This window comes from Megalops cyprinoides, chromosome 18 (assembly GCF_013368585.1).
Source record: "Megalops cyprinoides isolate fMegCyp1 chromosome 18, fMegCyp1.pri, whole genome shotgun sequence".
In the NCBI taxonomy this organism is placed as follows: Eukaryota; Metazoa; Chordata; class Actinopteri; order Elopiformes; family Megalopidae; genus Megalops; species Megalops cyprinoides.
The window spans coordinates 5,251,001-5,275,076 of NC_050600.1; the positions used below are offsets into that span (position 1 = coordinate 5,251,001).

Below are 24,076 nucleotides of genomic sequence, written 5' to 3' on the forward strand. Positions count from 1 at the left end.
ATGATTCCTTTATTATAAATAAAAAGCTACACTGACCAAAATAATTTACAGAAAAAATACAAGGAATTACACATTTTATTGCAGTAGTTCATTCACACTTCAGACCGGAATTACAGAAGGTTCAAACACATGATTCGCAACTACTGTATTTCCGTTTCTCCTAAAAATCTTATTCCACATTCTTACACTGAAATTAAAATAATTCTGAGATGAATGAAGCAATTATGCTTTGCTGCGCTTTAAATATTCATGCGTACAAGATCATTTTGCGGTTGCATATATAAATCTTTGTTTTGGTTTTTTCCTTTGAACTCATTACGCCTTTGGATTCCCGGTTTAAAAGGTGCTTTAGGGTCTTTGACCTGTCTGGCTCTGCGCGTTTCGGCTGCGGCCAGTCTCGCTTTGTGATAGGCTAAGGGCCCTGTTAATATGCAAATGAAGAAGCTGCGCCTGCCGAGCGGAAGTGCGGGGCTGAAGGCAGCGAGTCCTGAGGGCCGCAGCTCCCTCCGCCAATGGGACGCCAGCAATCCCGTCCAAGTGCGCAGCTCCCTCTGTCTCCTGCAAGCAGCAGCGACGACAGCCAGACAGAGAAAGAAAAGGCGCAGACCTGCCCAGTTCCAAAAAACTCTGCCTCTTCTGGATCGCGTTCAACTCAACAACCCAAAACCTCTCCAAAACTCTATCTGAAAGAGGAAGGAAGATTAAAAAAAAAAAAAAAAATTCCGAGGTGCTCTCTTGCCTTGACTTTGCCGCCTTTCTGCCAAGAATTCTCTTCCGGTGTTATTTTTTTAAAGCACTTCTAGGAGAGAAAAAAAAAGAACTAAGAAAGCACAAATCTGAACTTGAGAAATGTGAAGGTACCGGCTTCTGTTTCACTCAGATTCCAGGATCCCCGTATAAATTCATGCAATACAGTGCAATGGTACGTGAACATGGAATATATTTTAATTTTCAATTATTATACAACTGTTACTGTATTGCATTCACGTTTCTGTGGTCCTCTTGTGAATGATCACCTATGTGTTTGACGTAAGTGGGAATAGAGCTTCACGTGTGCTCACTGTAAGAGAACGGCAGGAGATATTCGATTGTTTATGTTTTGTATTGGCAGCTTTTGTATGTGGGTCACAGTAATATGTCAGAAGTCGGCGGTGGAGCTAGCGCCAAAAAAGTGCTGCACTTGGCACATTTCCTGCGCTAGCTAACTTTTTTTTTTGCCCTTTTCTGGCAACGAACTTCAGATTATGATGCGAGGCTGTGGGTATGCTGGGAAGTTTTATGTTTGCCCTCAAATTTCAGTGACATGTGTGCGACAGTATATTTTAAATTACATTAACCACGTTTTGCCGCTGATTTGAAACAACATGCATATGTTCATTGCCCTTGCAATCCTTAACGTGACCATTACCGAATTCGGTAACCGATACTGTTGTGCGCTTTGTGGTAATTTCGTCTACATACATGCGTCTTTATTTCAATGGCTTCTGTAGACTGCGGTGTGTAACTGCAAGCTGCATTTCCCTTTATACATCGGACCAGATCTTTTCAGGACATTCCCGAAATCACGCACTGTAGCTAGTTTACAAGATAGCGAACAACATAGCAGGGCTATACATAGTTCTGCTAAGAGGTTTTCAAATATCGTTTTACGCCGTTCTGTTCCATTCACCGCCCCCGCCTCCCTGCAGCACTCTTTCAAAATGCAGGCGATGCGCCTTCCATAAAGTTGTAGTAGCGCGCGGTGTGTGAACACTTGGCAAGTCTCGGGTCGAGGGGGTGGGGAAGCAGATTCGACTTTGACACAAGATGCCGATGTGGCGTGATGTGAATTATTATTAGTCTCAGGAACAGACTGTCTTCTCCTCCTACTTTCAGGACTGCAGTTGAATTTGGGACGAATGATCACACAGTTTTACAGTACGGTTGCCAAATGCGCCAAATGTTAAAGAAGTCTACGTTTTGTCCAGCTGCAGTTCACTCCGTAAGACTTTCTTTGCTTTACGGGTTGCACTCGTACTCAGCGTATATGGTGTAACATTTTGCAACTGTCAATACATATAGGCCCTATTACTGACAGCTTAGATATTTAATTTGGGTTGTTTGACTAGAAGCATAAACGGCGACACTTTTCTGTCATATAGGTGACTTATCCACAAGCATGACTTCTTGAAATGAGCCCGTGTTTAACATAAAGGCCTGTCTCCACAGCGATTATGTATGAATAGCATGGGATTACAATGAAGTAACGTTTTCAGATCAGTGTTTATTCGGCACAATACATTTCTTAATATTCGACTAATTGAAATAGCCTTTGATATTTATATTATCTCTTGCAGAATTTCACATTTTTTATTTTTGTTGTATTTGGTTTAACAGTATGTACCGTTGCTGAGATATGAAGATGTCATTTTAACCACCAATAATATTTGAATCAGCCTTAATCGAACATAATACTGTTTATATGGTTGATTAGACATACAATTTATTGTGATGTGTCCTAACTTTCTTGGGAGTGCACAAATTAAGACAAGTTAACGAAAGGATTACATCTAAGATGAGAGCAGTTCTTATCTGAAGACACAGCGTGTCTTAATGCTTGATCGCAGCGACACCAACTACACGTAATAGGCTGTGCGCGACCTTCATTGCCTTTAGATGAACCCACATGTAACGGGTTTGCAGCAAAATAGCGACAGATGAGCGACAAACGCAAGGTTTCGTTCAATTGGTATCAGTGAACACCACAGCACGTGAATCGCCGCATGACTCACGATCTGCTTTCTAATGTATTCGACGCGTGAATCCTTGAGTCGAATTTCTGTAGAAAGGCTATGCGTAGCGCTGTGCGGTGATTATGTTTTTTAATGTAAGGACTTAAGATGCTGGTTTTCGTGAAATAAATGAGTTTGCGCGTCTTTCCATCTCAGGCTGCACAGTTGAAATGACTGATATGTCGTTGGTGTATTGCTACACGTTGAGACCACTGTGCGCCATCATTTGTGTGTGTGTGTGTGTGTGTTTTTTTTTTTTGCTTGTTTTAAAAAAAGTGGACACAGTGGTGTGTGCCTAGTAGATAAAAGGTGCGAATATCCTCGAGTTATTGAAAGTAACGCGGTAAGGCTGTGTAAATCTGCACGCTAACAATCCGGCCCCGCTCTGTAATGGGACGGCTCGAGGAAGTTATGCACAATAGCGCTGCGAGTTCAAGTTCAAGTTCGAATGAGGCCCTCCAGCTCAGCGCAGTATGAGGGAATTTTCCATTTCAGCCTATTCGAGTGGGGTGCAGGTCCACGAATCTCCGGATCATAAAATCATAACTTAACGCGAAAAGGGAAAGAAATCGGTTTTTTTTTTCTGCTGTGGTTTCTGAAATAGCAGTGAAAGTAGGCTGGTGAAAACGGAATGCGCTTGCTGGAAGAGGAGGAGTATTACTGTGTAATTAAATAAAAAAAACCTGAGACTGATTTGTTGGGATCGAGCAGCCAGGAGGGTGTTACCGGTCGATATTATATCAAGTTAGAAAAGCAAACACGGGATCAGAAATTTGGCGCCTTCAACTTTTTATAATACACTTTTCGAACGACCCCCCCTCCCGGTCTGAGACTTGCTTCATCTTAGATTCCGGTCGCAGTATTTTTCGCCTTCCTCCCTCAGTTTGAGGAGCTGCAGAGTCGCTGTGGATGCAGCCGGACTTAATGACGTTATTTTCGATTAAAATTAGACGTATAGCTGCCTGCAGAGTTTAATGCTAAGGGTTGGATCTGCGAAGTTGTTTGACACCCTTGGATAAGCCTTGCTTTTAATGCGACCAGATCTGCATATCCGCGCTCGCCGCATGGACGAGGAAGAATGAATCGATAAAATCAATCCACCTGATACTCGCAGGGACTTTCGCGGCGGAGTGAAGTAACTTTTTTTGTTAAACAGGGTCATGATGTATTCTCCAATTTGTCTAACACAGGTATATACTTTTCTGTTCTTCCTTGTTTTGACTGGTCGCATGATCCTTAGATGCTGCGCATGCCTCTGGAACGACATTCTGTCGGACAGTTTGCAATGCAGACGGCTGTAAAAATTTATCTTAAACTTATGTAGCCTTATTTTGATAAGTATCTTAAGGAACAGACGAGGTTTGAAAAGAAGAGCGCAATAGGAGATCAGTTAGATAAATGGTTGTATTAAATGTCGTTAGTTTTGCGTTGAGCTAAAATGTTACTCTGTATTTTTATTGAGTTCAGAAATGAAATCATGTAGTCAGAAGAAAAATGCGTCTGTATCCAAACGCGCACCTAAGTATTCTCTTGTGTTTGATTTGTACATCGAAAGGAGTTTATTGCTGTCTCCTTCAGTCCTGTGCATCAAAACCATACTTTTCAAAATTCACAGAGGAAAAACTGTATCGTGTTGTATTGCACAGTTTGCTTTGGAATAACATAATTTGAGGTCAGACTTTAATACAAGCGGACTTCAGAAAAAGCCGGTTTGTCGGGAAGATGAGAGTCTACTGGTGAAAAATCTGACTTTCCAGGCCATTTTAAAAGGAATATTTCAATTTAAATAGCGCATGATTACGCTGTGAAACTAAATAATTTCTAAAATGTGCTTTTATAAAGAAGTCTATGTAAGCACTAAAGAGGAGGCACTCATTTATTTGAATGAAGATGAAAACAACGATAAGGCTTGTTCAATGGTTGGACAGAGTCCTTTAGCTTTTTGGCTGACACAATTTTACTGTTTATATTTTGTTTGGCATCCGAATTTCCTGAGATATGCTTTAGTTTGTGCAAAGGAAAATTATACGGTTAGAGAATTTAAGTGGGCATGTTCAACAATTGAATTCCTGAGACCAGAAGCATACTCCTAATGCACATGCACACAACATACACACATACATATATACAGTGTATATATATATATATATATATATGAGTGCTAACATTATGCTTTCTCTGTATGTATAATGTTTTATAATAATTTTAGTTTAGTTAGTATACTTGGACTACTGTGGCATTTCTTACATACATGATCTAAAATAAATAACAGTGAGAGCTATCCTGTATATATATATATATATATATATATATATATATATATATATATACATGTGTGTATATATATATATATATATATATATATATATATATTGTGTTTGGTTCGTGCCTGTACATGCCTGTTCATACATGTGACGGAATAAAAAAATAGTTAACTTTACTGATGCAGTAAACAGTAGCCCAAGTGAACATCTGTAAATTGAATGTTTTGCTTTATTACTAATATTGATTTCATCTTGTTATTTTATGATTTGCTAAAAAGGTAACAGTACTACATTGATTAGCTTTATGTTACCTATTGTCTGCCTGTAATCATGCTCAATCATGCATGCTTGAGAAAGTTATTTTAAATTAATTTATTAATATTTTGGAATGAGCATTTTTTGCACCAGAAAATTATATTATTTCCCTGTTAAAATCTAGGCTTGTAGGGCCACAACACAAGTACTTTGTGTAGAATTCTCAATGAAAGCTTGTGCTTTCCCGGCACAGTGCACTCTTTGGCTTGGCTGTCAGAGGGGTAGAGATAGGGAGCATATCACTGACTGTGGTTTCCCAAAGCACTGCTGCCTTCCTGCACAAAGCACAATATGTGGTTTAACCCTACACTGGCCTATGTAAAATAACTCATTTACAACTGTTTGCTTAGCATTGAAAATGAATGGAAAAAACAGAGCGTATGCTGATTTCATGCAATTTACCCGACTGTGATCAGAGCCAATGCTTTAGAAGATAATGCTTTTGTTTTTGCTGAGATATTTCACTCTTATTTAATTCATAACATACAATTTACTGCTGAATTTTGGCGGTATTTCCTATTTCCGTCTGTCTTTAGATTACACATTAAATTCTAGCAATTAAAAAAATGTCATGTAAGCTTAGAAAACTTGTTCAGATGTTGAGCTGAATTTGGTTTCATCATTTTCTCATACAAAATATAGCGTAGGAAATATCGTAGGAACTGTAGGAACTTGTGAATTTTTAGTGTGTTGACAAGTAATACAATTTTTTTGTTTCCCTTCTCAAACCTATTTACTTGGCCAAGACAACTTCTGTATTTCACCGTTAAAGCTGTATTCACGGGTACATCGGGGGAGAGATCGATCGATACAGTATCAACAACATTTCTGTTTGGGTGAAAATTTGGCTCCTGATCATGAACACTGCACATAGATGCTAATGATGTAAGTCAGTCATAGTGTAGCTAAAAATACACCTATTTTTATATGTGCAATACATCTATACATATATTTTAAAAATAAACAAACTGGCCCTAAGATAAAACTAATTGAATGTCTGCTCAGTAGCGTGCTTTTTAATGCCATCTTTGCCACAGAGTTCCATGGCACAAAGAACACTTCATTTACGTCGAGTTGCCTAATTTTCTCTGTCTGTTTTGGGTCGATTTTCGTGGGGTTTGACTAAATGGCATGTGTCTGTGATCAGTATAAAAAAAATCCAACTCCAAGGGGCTTTGAATTCCAGTTTGGAAACGTAGGCCTTTTCAGAGCCCTCCGCTGCGTTCTCACCTGAATCCAGGTGTGGGTTTGCGGAGCGGTGAGCGTTTGCGGCGGGTGGTGGCGAGGCGTTTTCTGCACCCTGGTTCCCTCTGCCAGGACGGGGGTGCCCCGGCGCAGGAATGCAGGATGGCTTGATAAGAAACATTGGATTAAAGAGTGAGGGCGCATGCTTCGCGGGCCAGCTGCAGGCGTTTGCTCAGAGCATGCTCGACAAAAAAAAAAAAAAAAAAAAAAGTAAGAAGGACGCGCTGCTTTCCGAACACGTATTCTTTGTGTGCTGGTGTGGTGCAAACAGCGGAGATACGCTGTGCCCGCCGCTTCATGTGTGAGCACTTGCACTACCGTTTCCCAGTGATACCTGCAGCCGTCTTTGAGATGGTACATGAAGGCTGACACAACACCTCAGCTGCTCAACTTTGTGGCAAATTGATACTTCTTTTTTTTTTTTTTAAATTATTTCTGTAAAATGTGAGGCAAAACAGTGTTTGTTAGCGTGGCTTATTCACTGAATACTCAGTCATTCACAGGGCATTACAGTTCCAATTGCCCAATTGAAAAACACCATAATGGTGGGGTTACTTTGTGTGGTGTTGTTTATCACCTAAATGCTTTTTTGCGGTTTAACTTCTATTTATTTAATGTTATATAGTACTGTTTGTTTCCATTTTGGCTTAGATAGCAGTGGTCTAATTGGAGTAGAACCATTGCCAAGAGGTCACTTCTGCTACATGGCTGTTCCTGTTAACTTTTTTTTTCTCTCTCTTTGTCTCTCGCCTTCTTTATGGTTTTTTTTCTCCTTTCCTTTGATACTGCAGGATGAGTTTCATCCGTTCATCGAGGCACTTCTCCCACACGTCCGCGCGATCGCCTACACCTGGTTCAACCTGCAGGCGCGGAAGCGCAAGTACTTCAAGAAGCACGAGAAGCGGATGTCCAAGGACGAGGAGCGGGCGGTCAAGGACGAGCTGCTGAGCGAGAAGCCCGAGATCAAGCAGAAGTGGGCGTCCCGGCTGCTGGCCAAGCTCCGCAAGGACATCCGGCAGGAGTACCGCGAGGACTTCGTGCTCAGCGTCACGGGCAAGAAGCACCCGTGCTGCGTGCTCTCCAACCCCGACCAGAAGGGCAAGATCCGCAGGATCGACTGCCTGAGGCAGGCCGACAAAGTGTGGCGCCTGGACCTGGTGATGGTCATCCTCTTTAAGGGGATCCCTTTGGAAAGTACGGACGGCGAGCGGCTCGTCAAGTCCCCGCACTGCACAAATCCAGCACTTTGTGTCCAGCCGCACCACATAACAGTATCGGTCAAGGAGCTGGACTTGTTTCTAGCGTACTATGTCCAGGACCCAGGTAGGTGCACTGAGTGGAGTGGAATGGGGTGGGATGCTTTCGGCAGGCTAACCTTTGGGGTGTTTCTCCTCCTACAGGGGAGAGCAGCCAGTCTCTCATTCTGATTTTTGCCCGTCAGTTCAAATCATTGCAATTCAGTTCTTCAAAATGAAGAATTTTTTTGTAGAATTAGCATCATTCAAGTGAATTTACGAGCACGTAATTAAAGATGTTCTGACAATTTCAAGAGTTGTAAATGTACTTCTTTACGTTTTTTTTTGAACGTGACAATTTTTACAGCTGTAAGAAGTGCTTATCTTAAAACGTAACAGTATGTAAATACACATATGCATTGGGCAACATGGTTTTTTATATTGCTGCGTGTTTGCAGGCTTGAAATTATGATGTTTGCTTCCATGGAATGCTATCTGTATAGTGAGAAAGACAAACAGTAGGAAACACAAGGGCACACAAAGTACCATGGGCGTGATTTCAAATACCGTTTCTACGGTACCGCTTCAGCTGCTAAACTCTAAAGTCAAGCTAATGACACCAGTCAAGCAAAGCTGGAAAAGATCTGGAAAAGAAGTAGACACAGTCTGATAAATAATATTCTGAAGAACCAGTTGGAGGAGGTTAGGAAATTGGTTTGTGTCTGTGCTGAATCTTGCAAAAAAAAAAAAATTGAAATTGAAATTTTTGGACAAAAGTTTTTGTATTGCATCAGTGTCTCTTGTAATGGCTGCATCTGGTATAGGCAGTTGTGCATGATTTTAAGGTGGAAGGGTGTAAGGTTAAGGTAGAAAAAGTGTGGCTGTGGATCAGATATTTCTTCTTGCGCTAGACGTTACATTATAAATAATGATGGGCAATTCTTGGACCTGCAGTGCAGATTCTGTAAGCTGTGTTCGTCCTGGTGGGTGCAGGTCGGTATCTTTTCTGTCTGGCTGTAGCAAGGAGGCCGGTGTGTCCGAGGCCGTCTGCTAGCTCTGGGTGCGTAGCGTGAGCTGTGCCAGTCTTGGTGTGCATGGATATTCAAGCCTGCAGCAGGGAAAACGGGGCCTCAGCATGGAGCTGCAGTGTGTCCGCATATTTCCACGGCTCTCCTCACTGCGTCTCACCTTTCCGAGGAGCGTTCAAGGCTGAAAAATTATCCTAATAGATTTATCATGAGAAACGCAACAAGTAAAAAAAAATAATTTTTGATATTAAGCATCATTTTGTTAGAATTTATTCAATTACAACAATTGACATTTCAGTATGAAGTGTTCTTGTGGTTTTTAAGTGTGTTAATAGAATAGCAGGAAGCAGGCCTTTGTGGTTTAGAGATGAATTAAGTTTGCTGGGGAAATTTATAAATAAATAATGAACTAAAGAAGATCACCATAAATATTTTTTTGCAGATGTACATACTGTATGCATATGTTTGTGCTCCTCATATGAGATGTATAGAAGCATTGTATTTCCCTGCTTGCCTTTGGGGAGACTTTTTTCATCACACAGATATGAATGTGATATGATGCAGAAGTGACATTGGGCCTACATTTGTAGTAATGTCAGCATATATGTGAATTTTGCAGTGCATGTTTAATTCAGTGTCATTTTATACAATTGTTTTTCATGCAAGTATTATTTTTGATGTGCTTTTTATAAATATGAAAATCATTCTGAATTGAAATGCTGTGCTACCTGAGAAATCTCTCAGGTTTATTTTATATATTTGGATTTAGAAAAACACCACAAAATGAGTTTTTGTCTTTCTACATGCCTAAAGCTGGCACATATTTAAACGCTTCATATAAATTCCGTTTTATTTTATTACCTGTTTTTTTTTAAGAAATCAAATAGGGTAAATACGCCCGCAGTAGCGTCTTTGTGAAACAGGCGAGAACAGCGAACGACTGTAGCAGAGGGATAAAGGTCTACAAAGCTTGTGATCACCAAACTGCAAACCTCCATTTTGTGTTTGTGAAGTGCCAGGGAAAGCTCCGCAAAGTGACAATAATGGTTGCCACTGGCATCTAGGCTGGCATCAGACCCCCTTTGTTTCTTTGCAGGGTGCTGCTGATTGGTTGGTTGGCGTCTGCGTTGCCCTCTCAGATCCGTTCCGGGCCCATCTTGTGCCTCCGCTCAAATGTAGCTTGTTGTCCTGTGTTTTGCCTGCAAAATAAAATAAAATACAATAAAGTAAAAAAAAAATCAATCCACATTATTTTAATAAAATTGGAAAAAGATCTGAAAGGAAAAATACACTGTCTCTGGGATCGTGAAAAGTGCTTCATAAGTGTATTCTCATATTATTATTACAAATTGCACCTCAATCAGCCAACAAAGCAAAAGGTCCGTGTTTAAATCAGATGGTATTTATGAGTTTCTCCAGTTTTTTCCCTATTTATTTAAAGAAGACCACACGGTTTTTTTATAGCCATGATGGTAACAACAGTAGAGTGATCAGTTAAGAAAAACAGCAAAATAAAATAAATAGTGAATTGTCCATCCTTGGTGATGCATAAAACAGGCTGAGCCAAATCGGGGAGAGGGCACTTCATGCGTTTCTCTGTAATAATACAGCTGTGAGAACTCACAGTCGTTTTTTTTTACTCAGGTTAAAAACATCTTTATGTTTGTGCACCATCTCCTCGAACCGGCAAATCCTCTTACTGGATTATTTTCTGTCTGAGACATACCTCAGAATATGCAGAACAAGCTCCTGCTGAAGATTTTGCACGAGATAGTGACCGGCTTTTTTTTTTTTGATGTTGCCTGGTACAGATAACATCAGTAGGGCATCCATTAGAGGCATGGACAGGCACTAGCAGTGCAATCGTTTAAGGGCATTATTACACTATGAAGGAGGACTCTCCTTAGGAATGGGAGGGGTGGTGGTGGTTGGGGGGGGGGGGGACCAAACAACCAAACAACAAGCAAAAGGGGGGGGGATGGGGGGGGGTGCGTTTTGCATTCAGTTGCAAGTGCCCATCCCCAGACAATGCGGCCACTTTGTGCTAGCTCACAGAATGGCGCCATTTTGTTGGCGTTCGCCAGGAGAGAGGCAGGGAAGCCGCTTGGTGCCAGTAATGGTTGTTAGTGGTACGGAGGTTGGCATCAAACCCTCTTTGTCCTCACGCAGCGTGCCTTTGATTCGTTGGTTGGCATCCGCATTGCGGTGGGCACGTTGGAAAGTTTCTGACAGTAGCAGAATGGGGGCCGCCACGCGCTTTGTTCCTCTGAAATCGCATGAAAAAAAACAAACAAATACACACACACACACACACGCACACACACACGCACACACACACGAACCAGCCCAACTGCTACTTCTCCAAAAGGTGCAGAGTAGAATTTTTTCAGCAGATGGCTAACGAATCGGTATAGTGCGGATGGAGTGGAGCGGGTGCCGTTTAACATCCCTTTCCCGCGTCGATATTGGTGGCTTTTTTTGGTGAATGACGGCTGCCCGTGGGTTTCCCAGTGTTTGAACTGGTCACTGCTCAAAATCCCTGCTCCTGTTAAAAAAAGAAAATATGGCGGTCTGCACATTTCAGCCGTTTTAACTTCTACTGCCCTGTGTAAAGCCACCGGACACCATTACAGTGTGAGATAAACAAGCTTTTTTATTGTCAGTGTCATAATAGAAAAGAGGCTTGTTCTCTGGTATTTAAGATTTAAATTTTTTCAATCCTCAGAGAAAAGATTGTGTTAAAAATGCTGGCTTTCACACGGTAGCCCCGGAAAGCTTTTTTGGTTGCCCTGCAGAGTCAGGGTAATGTTGCTGTCTGGAGTGGCCAGGGGGTGGGGCCCGGCTCCAGCCGGTGTGGGCGGAGCCGCGATGCCCATGTGCACGTCTTGATGAATGCTCGTCAGCTGGGGGGTCAGTGGGGAGTGGCTGCCTCTCAGACTGGGGAGGGTTAGGGAACCATCGAAAACGCTGACTTTCTGTTGGTCTTTGCCAAGGAGGCGAGCGTTAGCCATTCAACTCTCTCCCTCCTGTTTCTCCAAAATGACGTTTCGATAGAAGCATCGCCCATTGAGGAGAGAAAAATGGCTTCAGTGTCTACTCTCACGTTATTTGTCACGGGCTTGAAACTAGCCGTACAGTCTCTTCCAAGCCCAGACAGTATTTTCTTTCCTTTGTACTGTAATACTGTAGTGTCCGACTCCTCACACTACGGCATACTGAGATGCATTAGACAGGCAGACTCTAGTGAAACAGGAGCTCCTTTGTAAATTTTCTACACAATGGTAATTCTTCTCAATTTAAATTGGGTTAATGTTACTTTTCCCCCAAATGCTTTGACTTCTGCAGTTAAAACTCTCAATAACAGTGTACTCGATGTACCTGTCTTCCCAAAATTCCACGTTCTCGTGCTGCTGTGCGAGTCAAGTTAGGACCTGCAAAGAAACCGTCACTGTTCCCTGGTTACATTTCATAACTCATAAAGGTATTTTAGAAGCACAGGGCCCGCTGGGTGTAGACTCCTGAGAAGGAGCTGTAGTGACTCCTAGCCATTGGGCTGGAAGAGTTTTTTTCAGTCTCTGATAGAAAACATATTGCAGAACAGTATCTTCTTTATGGATATGGATATTAGCTGTTTTTTTCCGCTTGGATGGCTCTCTTCCCTGTCAGGTTGGTTTAGAGTGACAAAGTAGAATCGTCCATGAATGTGACATGTCCAAGTGGAAGTAAACCAACACCCTTTCATGCCTCTAGCTTCCCCTTTCTGTCGGCTCATTTTTGTCCTTTTAATAATGCCTCACTGCAATCTAGGATATGCGCCTTTCCACTGGTTCAGCCAGGGCTGTTTAGATGATGATTTCAGAGCGGTTTTACTGTTATTTAAAAAAATCTGCTAACCATTATCTGTTCAGGGTTGTTCGTGTCAAATTTCTGACCAGTCTTATATTTTGCTTTAAAATATGACATGCAAAAAAACATTCAAAAAAAAAAAACGAAAGCGACAAAAGATGCATATTCCAAACTTGCCTGCTTACCCTTTAAATAAGATTAGGAATTTCATAAGCACAGCATTAGTAGGTGCAGAGGGAAACAGTGTCATTTCCCTGGCTCTGTAGAATGGCGAGTCTGAACTGCAGAGATGAGAAAAGGTGACCCACGACGAGCACTGTCTCCTTCCTCCGTTCTCGCGGCTCTCGTGGGCTAGCGAGCAGTGTTTTATGGTCCTGACATCCCTCCTGGCCTCGGATGGATGGCTCCTAATTTGTTCTGCCATGTTAAGAGTCTTGTTTTACGAGGGGCGGCCTTAGCTCCTGGCCCCCGTGTCAGGGCGGGGGGTGGGGCGCTCCTGTGAGGTGGTGCGGTGTGCGTGTCGTGGTCGAGGTTTAATTGACCAAAACAGATCTGTGAAAACAAACCGGTGTCAGGCCCCGACACGCAGGGAGGCTGGCGGCTCTTGTGTGTGTGGGGTGGGTGGGGGGTTTGGCTACCTGGGGGTCATGACCCCTGGCTGTCTGGGTCAGCGGAGAGGTCGCGAAGTCACTTGACCTTTTTCATTGTCTGCCCTCTGGGCTGATTCCAATTCCACCCACCACCTTCCCCCCCACCCCAGGGAGGCGGTGTCTGGAAGCGGGGGCTGTCCCACTGACTCCCCACCCAGACGGAGCTCTGAGGCTGTCGGGAGCGACCCTGACGGGTGTTTGATGCGGCCCAGCCCGAGTCATTACTTTCTTTCCTCGTCTGACATTGATGGGGCCAAATTAGCAGCCCTCCCCAGGGCACTCGCCGCTCCCTCTTACCGGATTGACTTTGCATTCATTCCTCACCTCTTAAAGATTCCAGCGTTTTTCCAAGAACTCCTCCAGAGGGTTTAAGGCTCAATGGCTGTGTTAATTGGCACTTTTTTATTGCCAGTGTGGTGCCCTCCAAACATCAATTACAAGCTGAGGAACTGTGTGGAAAAAAAAGAATAATAAATTGATTGCATGTCAGATTAATTTTTTACCTTCTGAGAAACTTTTGGAGAGAAGGACGAGTTCCAGGTTTCACGCGGGTAGAGTGTGCGTGCCCTCGGTTTCACTGTGTAACGCATACCTCCGCATATCTCCGCTTGCTTTCAGGATTCCTTTCAAAGCGGTTTCTCATACTTCCCTTGTGGACCCACGGTCTCACAGGAAGAATGCATGGAAGTTTCAGACTGCTCTTAACAAAAGAACATCCAGCCGCACTTAGTCTCTGCTTTTTTTTTTTTCGCTGTGTTCCTGATAGGAAAAAAATAGAAGTCAGCAGAGAGGTGGCCTTTGCTGGCCAGGCTGTTTGTGTGGGGCCCGGCGGGCTGGGCCAAACCGGGCCAGGCCAGGCTGTGCTATCGGTGGAGTCCTGCATGGTGTGTGTGGGGCTGCCTGCACCTAGTTTTCCAGCTGGCTGCGGATAAGTCTCCAGGGGAGGGGAGATGGCCTAACCTCGGGGTTACGGCCGAGGCCGATGACTAAGCACAGATTCCAGCAGGGAAAGAGCCAAAAAGAGCAGGCCCTCTTCACGCAACCCCTGCCCCCCCCCCACATCCCCCCGCGCACCAACAGCTGCTCCACTGTCCGGTCTCCCAGAGCCTGTGGAGATACAGTGGGGAGGTGACTGAACTAGGGTGGGGGGAGGGGACCGTCACGCACCCAGGGTGTGGTGCAGGGTGCTTGTTGACCTCTCTCCTGTTTTTTTCGGTTTTTCGGCGATTGCCCAAGCCTCCTGTTCGTGGCAGCTTTCGTGTGGCTGGGACAGCCTCACCCTAGCCTGTCACTGCTGAGTTCTCTGCAGCCTTTGCAGATGGTCATCGGCGTGCTCACATGACATTTTTCTGTGGCCTTTTTTTTTTCGTGTAATGTGGAGGGGTTGAGGGTTAGAGAAACCCTCAGCCATGCCAGCGGAATTAAGAATTACAACAGGCTGAGTGTTTGGTGCACCCTCCCCGATACCCCCTCCATCCGACATGCTGTACCTGGTAGCTTTACTGTGGAACGACCTCTGATTATTAACATGGGTTTGTACACTTCGGACAGCATTTGCTGGAGTGTAGAGGAGCGTAATTCAATAGCCTGAATGGGCTTGTGTTACCTCACTGAAACCCTGTGTAATCGAATTGAGCCCCGAGGCCTAGAGCCGTGGCGCTGGCTCCCTTCTCCTAACCCCCCCCCCTCCCGGGCGCTGTGCGCAAAACGGAGTTCGTCAGCGCCTGCGTCAGTGACTGTCCTCTGTGACTCCGCTCAGCAGCCAATAAACGGTGTGCCTGTGGCCTCTGTGGGACAGCCAAAGCTGTTATTTTTTTACGCCGCGTTGGTCCCGATTCTGCCATGATGTGCTTTGACGGTTGAGGTTAGTCGTTTAAACCGAGAGTTCGCTGAGAACTTGCCCCTGCCATTGGGCTCCGCCATGGCTTCAGCCAGAGGAGAATGTTATTCTGCCCCTGAAAGTGTTCGGATGAACTCGTCCAGGCCTGACGTTCCTTATCTCCTCTCTCGCTACGCAAACGGACCTGCTGTCCTCCTCAGTCCTCCTCACCGTTTCATTTTTGGGTTTGTCCGATTTTATACGGTGTGGAGACCGAAGCATGTGAAGCATTACGAGTCAGTTCCGCGTTCAGAGGGAGAAGAGTTACCTCGAGGTCCCGCAGATTTGCGGTGTGGGCTCGACTCAGCGGTGCTGCTAGCCTCCGAGCCTTGCGCTGGGTTAGGGTTTTTAAGTGTGCAGTGGGCTGATTAGTATGCTGAGTGCCTGCAGTGACTGCCTCGCGCAAAGTCATAACCTATCGAACACTTTTCCCGCTCTAATCCATTTAGAGCAGCTCCCTTCCAGTTCGTTTGCCTATTTTATTGATCCCCCTCTCCGCCCCCCCCCTCGTTCCCCCTCCACATTGTGGACTGAATTTCGTGGTGCAGGGTTTCTTTTCTCCACACACTGAGGCAGGCAAACCGTCATCTGCCTGTTAACTTTGGACCTCAGAGTTTCTCAGAGCCGCGAAGGCAGCAGAGTTTGACCTGCATGTCATTAAGCAACAGGCTCTGCAGAAAAAGCAAATACCTTAAGGCTTAACCAGGCTGGTAACCTTGCTGGGCCGTTTGTCTCTATATGTCTCCATGGAAACTCTGCATCGAGGCCTGAAGTGGAGGCCACAGACCTCGCAGCGGCTTGCTTTCTTTCACCGTTTCTCTTTTTTTTTTCATTTTTTTGGCTGTCCTTTTCTCAGAATTTATACTTGGGGGATGTTTGATTGCAAAGCCGTGACAGTGATTATTTTAATTTTATTCACTCAGCTGTAAGAACTGTTGCACTTCTATGCTTTTCTCTAGATTGTGATCTTTAGGAAAGTTTTTGGGAAATCATTTGAATTTGGCAGTTTCCTGCACACATGTTGCCCAAGAGTGGAGGGGTGTTGAAAAATGGGGGGGGGGGGGGTGGAGTTAAAGGGTATGTTATAGGGCGTCTATAATGCAAAACCTAAAAACAATATGAACAGTTGCACTGTAAAAGCTACACATTGAGAGACTTTTTAGAGTCTTCATGGTTTGTGGAGCTAATTTACAGTCAGCGGTGTATTTTACCCCACTGTACTTCCCTGTACCCCCACCCCCCCTGGGGGTGCTTGGCAGACCCTCCCTCCTCCTTGTGCCTGCCCGCCTGGGCAAAATGCTGCCAATCCTGCCCCCCCCCCCGTCCCCCAGCCCTGGCGGGAGCCCCCGTATCAGACAGCTGGGCTGGTGGAGCGGGGCCAGGGAGGGCCGTGGCTGGGCAGGGGTGGGATTTCGCGGGGGTGGGCGGGGCGAGACCGCCGGGCGTCCGTCATCGGGCTGGCCACATGAATGCCTGCGGCGCGGGGGCCAAGACAATTGGCATTGTTGCCAGGCGACTGTGACTTCTTTGCACCCCTCCTGTCTTGACCCAACCCCCCCACATGGAAACGCTTTTCATTCCCGGCAGGGCAGATTCACTGGGCCTGACTGAGTGATGGCCGTCTCCTCTTTTGTTCCGCATACAGTACCGCTCGCCATTGTAAAGGATGGCCTGCAGCCAGCAAGCAGGGAAAAAAAGGGGAGAAGTCAGGACCAGTTTGCTCAAGTTGCGTGTGTGTGTGTGTGTGTTTTTCTCCAGAACAGTCTGTAATGTTTGGATCATCGGAGGGGTAGGGGGAATGGGGAAGGGGGGGGGGGGGGGCACGCCTGTGGTTATGTGTTCTGTGACTCGTTGGAGTCTTCCTCGGAGCGAGTCACTGCCTCCTCAGACAGCTCTGTGCCACGGCGAGACAGTCAAGCACACGGCCCAGCTCGCCTCTCTCAAAAGCCTCTCTCTCTTTGTCCCGCTTCCTTTCACACAAGCTTTCCTGGAAAAAGAAATGTTGCTGTGTGTTTCCCTGAGTTTGGTGTCTACTGTTACAGGTCAGGATCTGACCTTTACATTACATTATTGTCATTTAGCAGACACGCTTATCCAGAGCGACTTACATACGTAATAGTTTTTAAGTTGCCCATTTATACAGCTGGATATTCATTGAGGTAATTCTGGGTTAAGTATCTTGCCTAAGTGTACAACAGCAGTGCCCCAGCGAGTAATCAAAGCAGCAACCTTTCAGTTACAAGCCCTGCTCCTTATCGCTGTGCTTCACTGCCACCTCCGAGACTGGGTGATTGCTGGCTCACACTCCACAAGCAAAAAGGAGTCCAATTTGTTGTATGTTAGCTTTTTCCTGTTTCATAGAAAAAGACTCCATCCCTGGGTGGGCTCGAACCGCCAACCTTTCGGTTAGCAGCTACATGGTAACCAGTTGCGCCCCCAGCCTAATTTAGTATTGAGGTTGTTTATATGGGTGGCATGCCACACTGATCTGCATTGCCACTGTGGTGGCCACACAGAGGAGGCAGAGGAGCAGTGAGGTGGCTGCTCTCTCTTTCTCGGGGGGCTTCACAGGGGCTCCCGGTGGCTGGTGGTGGGGAAGGGGTACGCTAAAGGCGCTCCGATCTCCTGCATTCCTGCCTGGGGCCAGAGCTCGCCTCCTGCCCTGTAATCAGTGACGAAGAGCCCACTGCTCAAAACACTTTGAAACCTGCCCCCCCCAAAAACCACATGTTTATGTCTTTTATGTTGTTGGTTGCGTGTTGGGGTTTGTTTTTTTTGTGTGTTTTCGCACTGTGTAAAAATATGCCTGGCATGTCACAACACTTATTTGTCTTTTTTTGTCAGGTTTTTCTTGTGGAGAACATCTGCTGGGCTGTCCTCTGTCCTCCCCCGTGTTGCCTCTGCTAGCCTGCGTTATTTCATTACATTACATTATCGACATTCAGCAGATGCTCTTATCCAAAGTGACTTACACCGGTTACAGTTTTTTACATGGTGCGCATTTATACAACTGGATATTTACTGAGACAATTCTGGGTTAAGTGCCTTGCCCAAGGGTACAGCAGCAGCGTCCCAGCAGGGAATCAAACCAGCAACCTTTCGGTCCTGCTCCTTACACTATGCCACAATGCCACCTTTGTAGAAGCGTCAGGTACGGGTTTGGAGGCTTCATGCTGGAGAGATGCTGGAGGTGGCCATAGAAGTAGACAGCACTGTGAGCTGGCCAGTGGAACAGGCGGCTGCACGGTGTCAGTGAATATGAGGTTTAGAGATACGAAGTTGTTAGCGTTGCTACCTGTCATACGTTACAGTGTGTAGGTTCAGGTGTTGTGGCAGTTCCAGTTCTGGAACAGCTAGGGTAGCAGCTGTAGATGAGATGAATGTGAGGGGAGGACAAGGTCAGATCCCCTCTTTAACAAACATGATTTCACTCTGATCAAAGAGGGCAAAGTGTCATCCCTCCAAAAATGTTTCAGATGGGAAAGACTCCATTCCTGTAAATGGGTATAATTATACTCTTGTGGAGGTCACATGATTGAACAGTTGTTTCAGGTCTCAAAGTGGAAGAGAGAAGAAAAGAAGCTTACTCGGAGGGACAGAGCTCTGTGCTAAACCACTGCATCAAGCTTTATAACGATGGAGAGATTAACAGAGAGAGAGTCTGTGAGTGATGGAGAGAAGGAGAGAGTGTGTGGGACATGCCGACTGGCTGGCTAGGGTCTCCTGGTCACTGGTGAAAGGGTCCTTGGTAAAGTCGCTCCTCTGTGCCTGTAGAAGTGCCCTCCCCTGGGGGCAGGGTGTAGCACACAGCTTGTGCAGGTGGCTGAGGAGAAGAAAAGCCTCACTGTCTCTGGGCCCCTGCTCCCTTCTCAGTCTCTTAATTACAGCTAAGACTCCTCATGCTGGATGTAGCCTTCTGCACAGGCCTGCCAAAGAACACAGGCAGGCTCCCCATTCACCTGTGCTGCAGCTTCAAAAAGCATACGTATGTGTGTGCATCATCTGTATGTGTATGTGTATAGTTATACTGCGTGTGTGTGCATGTGTGTATCTTTGTGTGTATATATACTGTGTGTGATGTGTTATGTGTATGTATGCATTTATACTGTGTGCGTGTGATGTGTATGCGCATGGTTATACTGCATGTGTGTGTATGGGTGCATGTGTATGTGTATATACTGTGTGTATGATGTGTATGTGTATATACTGTGTGTATGATGTGTATGTGTATATACTGTGTGTATGATGTGTATGTGTATATAATATACTTCCTGCCGCTTGCACACAGCTGCCTTGAAGGTAGTGTTGTTTGCTATGAAAAGCCTCGGACGTCAGAGCTTGAGTGTTCCTCCTGGGCTGGGCTGTGTGCTGTTTCTCCATTGGGGGTGCACTCCCACTGAAGCCAGGGAGGACCCTGCTGCCCGTCGGTGTTTGGGAGGCCTGCCGTCGTATTTTCCAGCTGTTTGGGGGGGAGCAGGGACGAGGGGTGTAGGAAACCTGTCATTTTTTTAAGGCCCCTGGAATAAAAGTGAATCTGAAAGTACTTCATCTCGGTACCCCCCCTCCCCGCCCCCCCAAAAAAAAGCCGTTATTTGGAATAACGAAGAGGTGATTAGAGGCAGCGCCTCTGTAACCGGGCCGCTAATGAAACCCACGCTTATTGGAAACGCTCGGGCCTCGTTACGGCCCGTTTTGCGCTGAAAGGATATACACTCTGGCGCCGGATAACTTGCATTCTTTTCAAATTGCCCTGCCTTTTTTCTTTCTCTCTTTTTTTTTTTTTTTGCCCGCACCGCACATTTTGTCCTGGCTCTGAATGCGGCCCCGGGCTCCGCACCGCACGCACCCGGCACACGCCCACGCCGCGGTCCCCCACGTTTAAATAAAAACGCACCGCTCCGGCTCCGCCTCCGCATCTGTCAGGAGCCGTGTTTATTTTGAACGGGGGAACGCGTTCAGCCCGATTCCCGGGCCTGCCTGCCCAGGTCTGTAATTAGGGCTGTTGCATGTGTTCCAGGGCTCGCAGCCACAATTACACATAACGCATTTTCATTAGGGCGCTGCTTCGCAGCTGCAGGTGCAGCAAAACTTTTTCTCGGCGCGGTGCAAATGCGTGTTCTGACGCAGAGCGAGGGCCCGGTACACACTGATGGAAAAGTGCGTCATTTCTTTTTCTCGTGCCGTATTCGCAGGTGTCCAGCTAGACATGCTAGCCTGTGGCAGCAGGAAAGGAAATGTTTTGATGTTTTGCCACGCTGTCGTTATACTCAGTTTGAAATGCGGGTATGAAATGGATATCCTGTAAACAGAACTGATCTTGAAAAGAAGTTGTTTAAAGGAATTGCGTAAGTCAGAGTGCTACTTCTAGAAGCTACCAAACCAGTTGATTCTTTGACTTTTATGGAGTATGGTCTGTTGTTTTAAGGTTTCAAATTTCCTTCGGGATTAATAAAGTATCTCTTATTCTTAATATTGTTTGCATGTGTCTGTTTATGTGTGTGCACATGTGTGTGTGCGTGTGCGCGCGCATGTGTGTGCAGTTGCTGTAGCACAGGTGTTGCAGTGAGTTAGATAGCTTTGTGCTGGCCTTCGCTGCGTGTTTGGGAGAGGGGACGGAGGACTTTAAGGCCGCGTCCTGCTTCAGGCCCGTCTGAGTGCAGGAGAGACTGTAATCAGAGCCTTCTGGCTGCTCCCATGGCCACGCATTCCTCTGCCTTAAACATTGATTGTCTCCCAGGCCCACTCTCACTGCATGATAATGAATCTGTGCCCTGCCCCGCCCCATGCTCGTCCCTGCAGTCTCTCTCTCTCTCTCTCTCCCTCTCTCTCACTCCCTAACTCTGTCTGTCTCCCTCTCTCTCCCCCAGTCGGTCTCTTTCACTCTCTTTCTCACTTTGTCTCTCCCTTCCCTTCTCTGTTTCTTTTCCTCTTTGTATTTCTCTCTCCCTCTCTCCCTCTCTCCCCCTACTCAGTCTCTCTCACTCTTTCTCACTTTTCTGCTTTCTGTTTCTCCCCCCTGCCCCTCTCTCACCATCTCTCTGTCTCACCCACTCTCTCTCTGTATTTCTCTCTGCATCTCTCTCACTCTCTCTCTCTTAGGGTGTCGTAGGCATGCGTCTCCTCACTGCTGACGTGGGGAAAATGCTCTCCCGAGTCTGTGGACTCTACCGCTCACTGCATCAGAATAGAGATAGAGCAGAACTGCGAGTTGTGTCACGGAAAACAAAAGAAGAAGGAGCCATGTCCTTGGTTTCAGGTTGAAAGTTGATGGGGGATATTAAACTACAAAGGGAAGAGCTATGCTGAATGCAGCGGGGCTTTTCTTTGTGATAACTGGGTTGGAAAATAGCAGGCTTGGATGGGGATCCCAGTTACATTACAGTTCTGGTGCCAGTTTTTGTTCTTTTGTCAGCCAACAGCAGATATGTAAAATCTGAAAATCTTCAATAAGTAAACACTTGACAAGATGTTGTAAATGCAGTTTGAAAAATGGATTTGATTGGAAGCTGTGTTTTAACATGGGTATGTAAGTCCGTGGCACACATTAGTGGTCTCACGCCTCACTCAGCCATGCCCTCTAATTTCTGCCTTGCTTAACTGTCAGAAGCTTTGTCAGGTTAAAGGTGATGCTGACTTTTATCTTTGGGAAAGTACCTGTAATCAGTGCACACAACCCTTCCGAGATCACAAGCCTTGTGCTGTGTGACTGTGTGTGTGTGTGTGTGGGAGTGAGTGTGTGTGTGCGTTTGTGTGTATGTGCATCTGTTCACGCAGTGTGTATAGATAACTTTTCCACAAAGTAATACTATTCTTGAACCCTCTCTGACAGATCAGAAAGTTAATTTTCCTAGATAAAGATATTCTTGTCAGGTAAAGCAGGGTAAAGGAGTTGATATTGTGAGCAAGTGTGTATTTGGTGGCGGGGGCGGGGGGGAGGTGATCTATCTCCTTGTCTTCCTGCCTTGCAGATAGTGGAAAGCATTTCTCTAGATTGGGATCAGGCCCGGGCGGAAGAGTCAGGGAGATTAGCCTTTATCAGGCTAAACCACTGCCGCATATTAATACATTTAGCCCTAATTGGGGAGGAGAGAGGCAGCCTGAAAACGCTGACTGAGACAGGCCAGGGCTGAGGGTAAGCGGGGCCTTATCAGCAGAGTATCCTCAGATGCCTGCCGATGAGGGTGTAATTACTTGCAGTTTGCAACGAGAGGCACGGCAGCAATGGGCCGGAGCGCCGCCCCGCAGTGCCAGCAGGCGCTGGTTGAACTTTTCCTGCTTTGTGCTGTTTTTCTGCGAATGCCGTGTGAGCAGCAGGGGGGGGCGGCAGTGTAGCATCATGATCAGGGAGTGGGACTTATAACTGAGAGGTTGTCAGTTTGATTCCCCAGTGGGGTACTGCCGCTATACCCTTGGGCAAGGTACCTAGCCCAGAATTGCCTCAGTAAATATCCAGCTGTATAAATGGATAACATTGTAAAAAAACAGTGTAAGTTGCTGTAGATAAGAGCATCTGCTAAATGTTAATGATGTAATTTAAAGAACACACTCAGTGAAGTTGTTTTACATTCCCCTCACTGCCACGCCAGTCTGTCCAAGTGAATGCCTGTGTACAGCGTCTGGTCAGCTAACACGGTGGCTTTGGATATCCCATAATAAGCGGAGGAATCATATTATTTTTAGAGATTCTGCTCTGGATGATGTAAAGGAATGGTTTCGCATGACTCGTTGTATGCCCCCTCACCCCCGGTGTGGCCAGATCAACAGCAGATCACGTCCCGTTTCGGGGTCTTGAACAATTTACTGGCTGATCTTGGTTAAAGCGTGTCAGCTCTTGGACTCCGGCGAGGAAACCTGAACTGTTTTCGAGCGGGTCCAGGAGCGAGGCCGGGCCGAGCTCGCTGCGGGACGGGGTAGAAGAAAAACAGCCTGAAAGCGAGAACGAAAAAAAAAACATGAGAAACTCTCGCAGAATCGTCCGCCTTCAAGTAGCGGGTCCACGATGTTTTTCAAACATCTTTATCTGCTTATGTAAAGACTGCTCCTACCCCCCCCCTCTGAATCTCAAGCTATTAAAACGGGCCTGTTTTTTGGCGAAAAACTCAGGGTTTGCCATGTGTATCTTGTTAAGGGCAGTTATGACAAATGGCAGCAGCTGTACAAACTAATCTCTCTGTAGCTTTCACACATGGCGCCCAATTAACAATGGGCCACTGTCAGGGCCTAATCCAGCGGTAGCTCCTCTCTCCGCATACTGCAGAGGCCTCTGGGCCTGGAGGAGACCCTGCGTGAAGCGCGGCCGGTGCTGTCTGTAACGTCTGCTGCATGAGACCCTCACATGCACCGTGCATGGAGAACCGGCTGGTGTCCGCGAATAGAAAGAAAAAAGAAGGTTTTTGTGTTTTATGTCGATTTGTGAGGAAGATGAATCTGCATGCAGGATCTCGGAGGTTCTGGGGCGCGTGTGTGCATGCATGCGCACACACACACACACACACACACACACACACACACACACACACACACACACAGCTGTCCCCGTTGACAGATTTGGCATATAGAGCTGGGAGGTGTTCTCAGCCGAGGGAAGTAGCTTATCAGAGATGCGGTCCATGCAGATCTGTGGTGATGCAGTACTTGTGGTTCAGGATTCAGATAGCTTTAGAGGAGAATACACCTCCCCCCTCCTTTGTGCTTTAGGTGCTGTATCCCTTTATGGTAGAGCATCATTTGTAAGCCAGGATAAATATAGACCCAGCTGTATAAGTGGCTGTTTGGTTTTTATACGCCGTAATCAGACGACATTTCCCATTACGCTGGGTTTTCAGCAACCTGCTCGTTGGGGA

General features: G+C 45.9%; 1 protein-coding gene across 10 annotated transcripts in view; it reads left to right on the plus strand.

Annotated features, from left to right (window-relative positions):
* LOC118793254 (nuclear factor 1 B-type-like) overlaps positions 1-24,076 on the plus strand; it is a 123,862-nt gene that overhangs the window by 20,636 nt on the left and 79,150 nt on the right. For 4 of the 10 annotated variants that reach the window (XM_036551336.1, XM_036551344.1, XM_036551337.1 and 1 more), the window contains exon 2: positions 7,387-7,918. In XM_036551336.1, the coding sequence (XP_036407229.1) occupies positions 7,387-7,918 (532 nt within the window). Of the gene's footprint in view, positions 1-517; positions 923-1,901; positions 1,982-3,340; positions 3,962-7,386; positions 7,919-24,076 lie in introns of those variants that run through there. The other 6 variants (XM_036551340.1, XM_036551341.1, XM_036551346.1 and 3 more) reach the window with 4 other exon arrangements.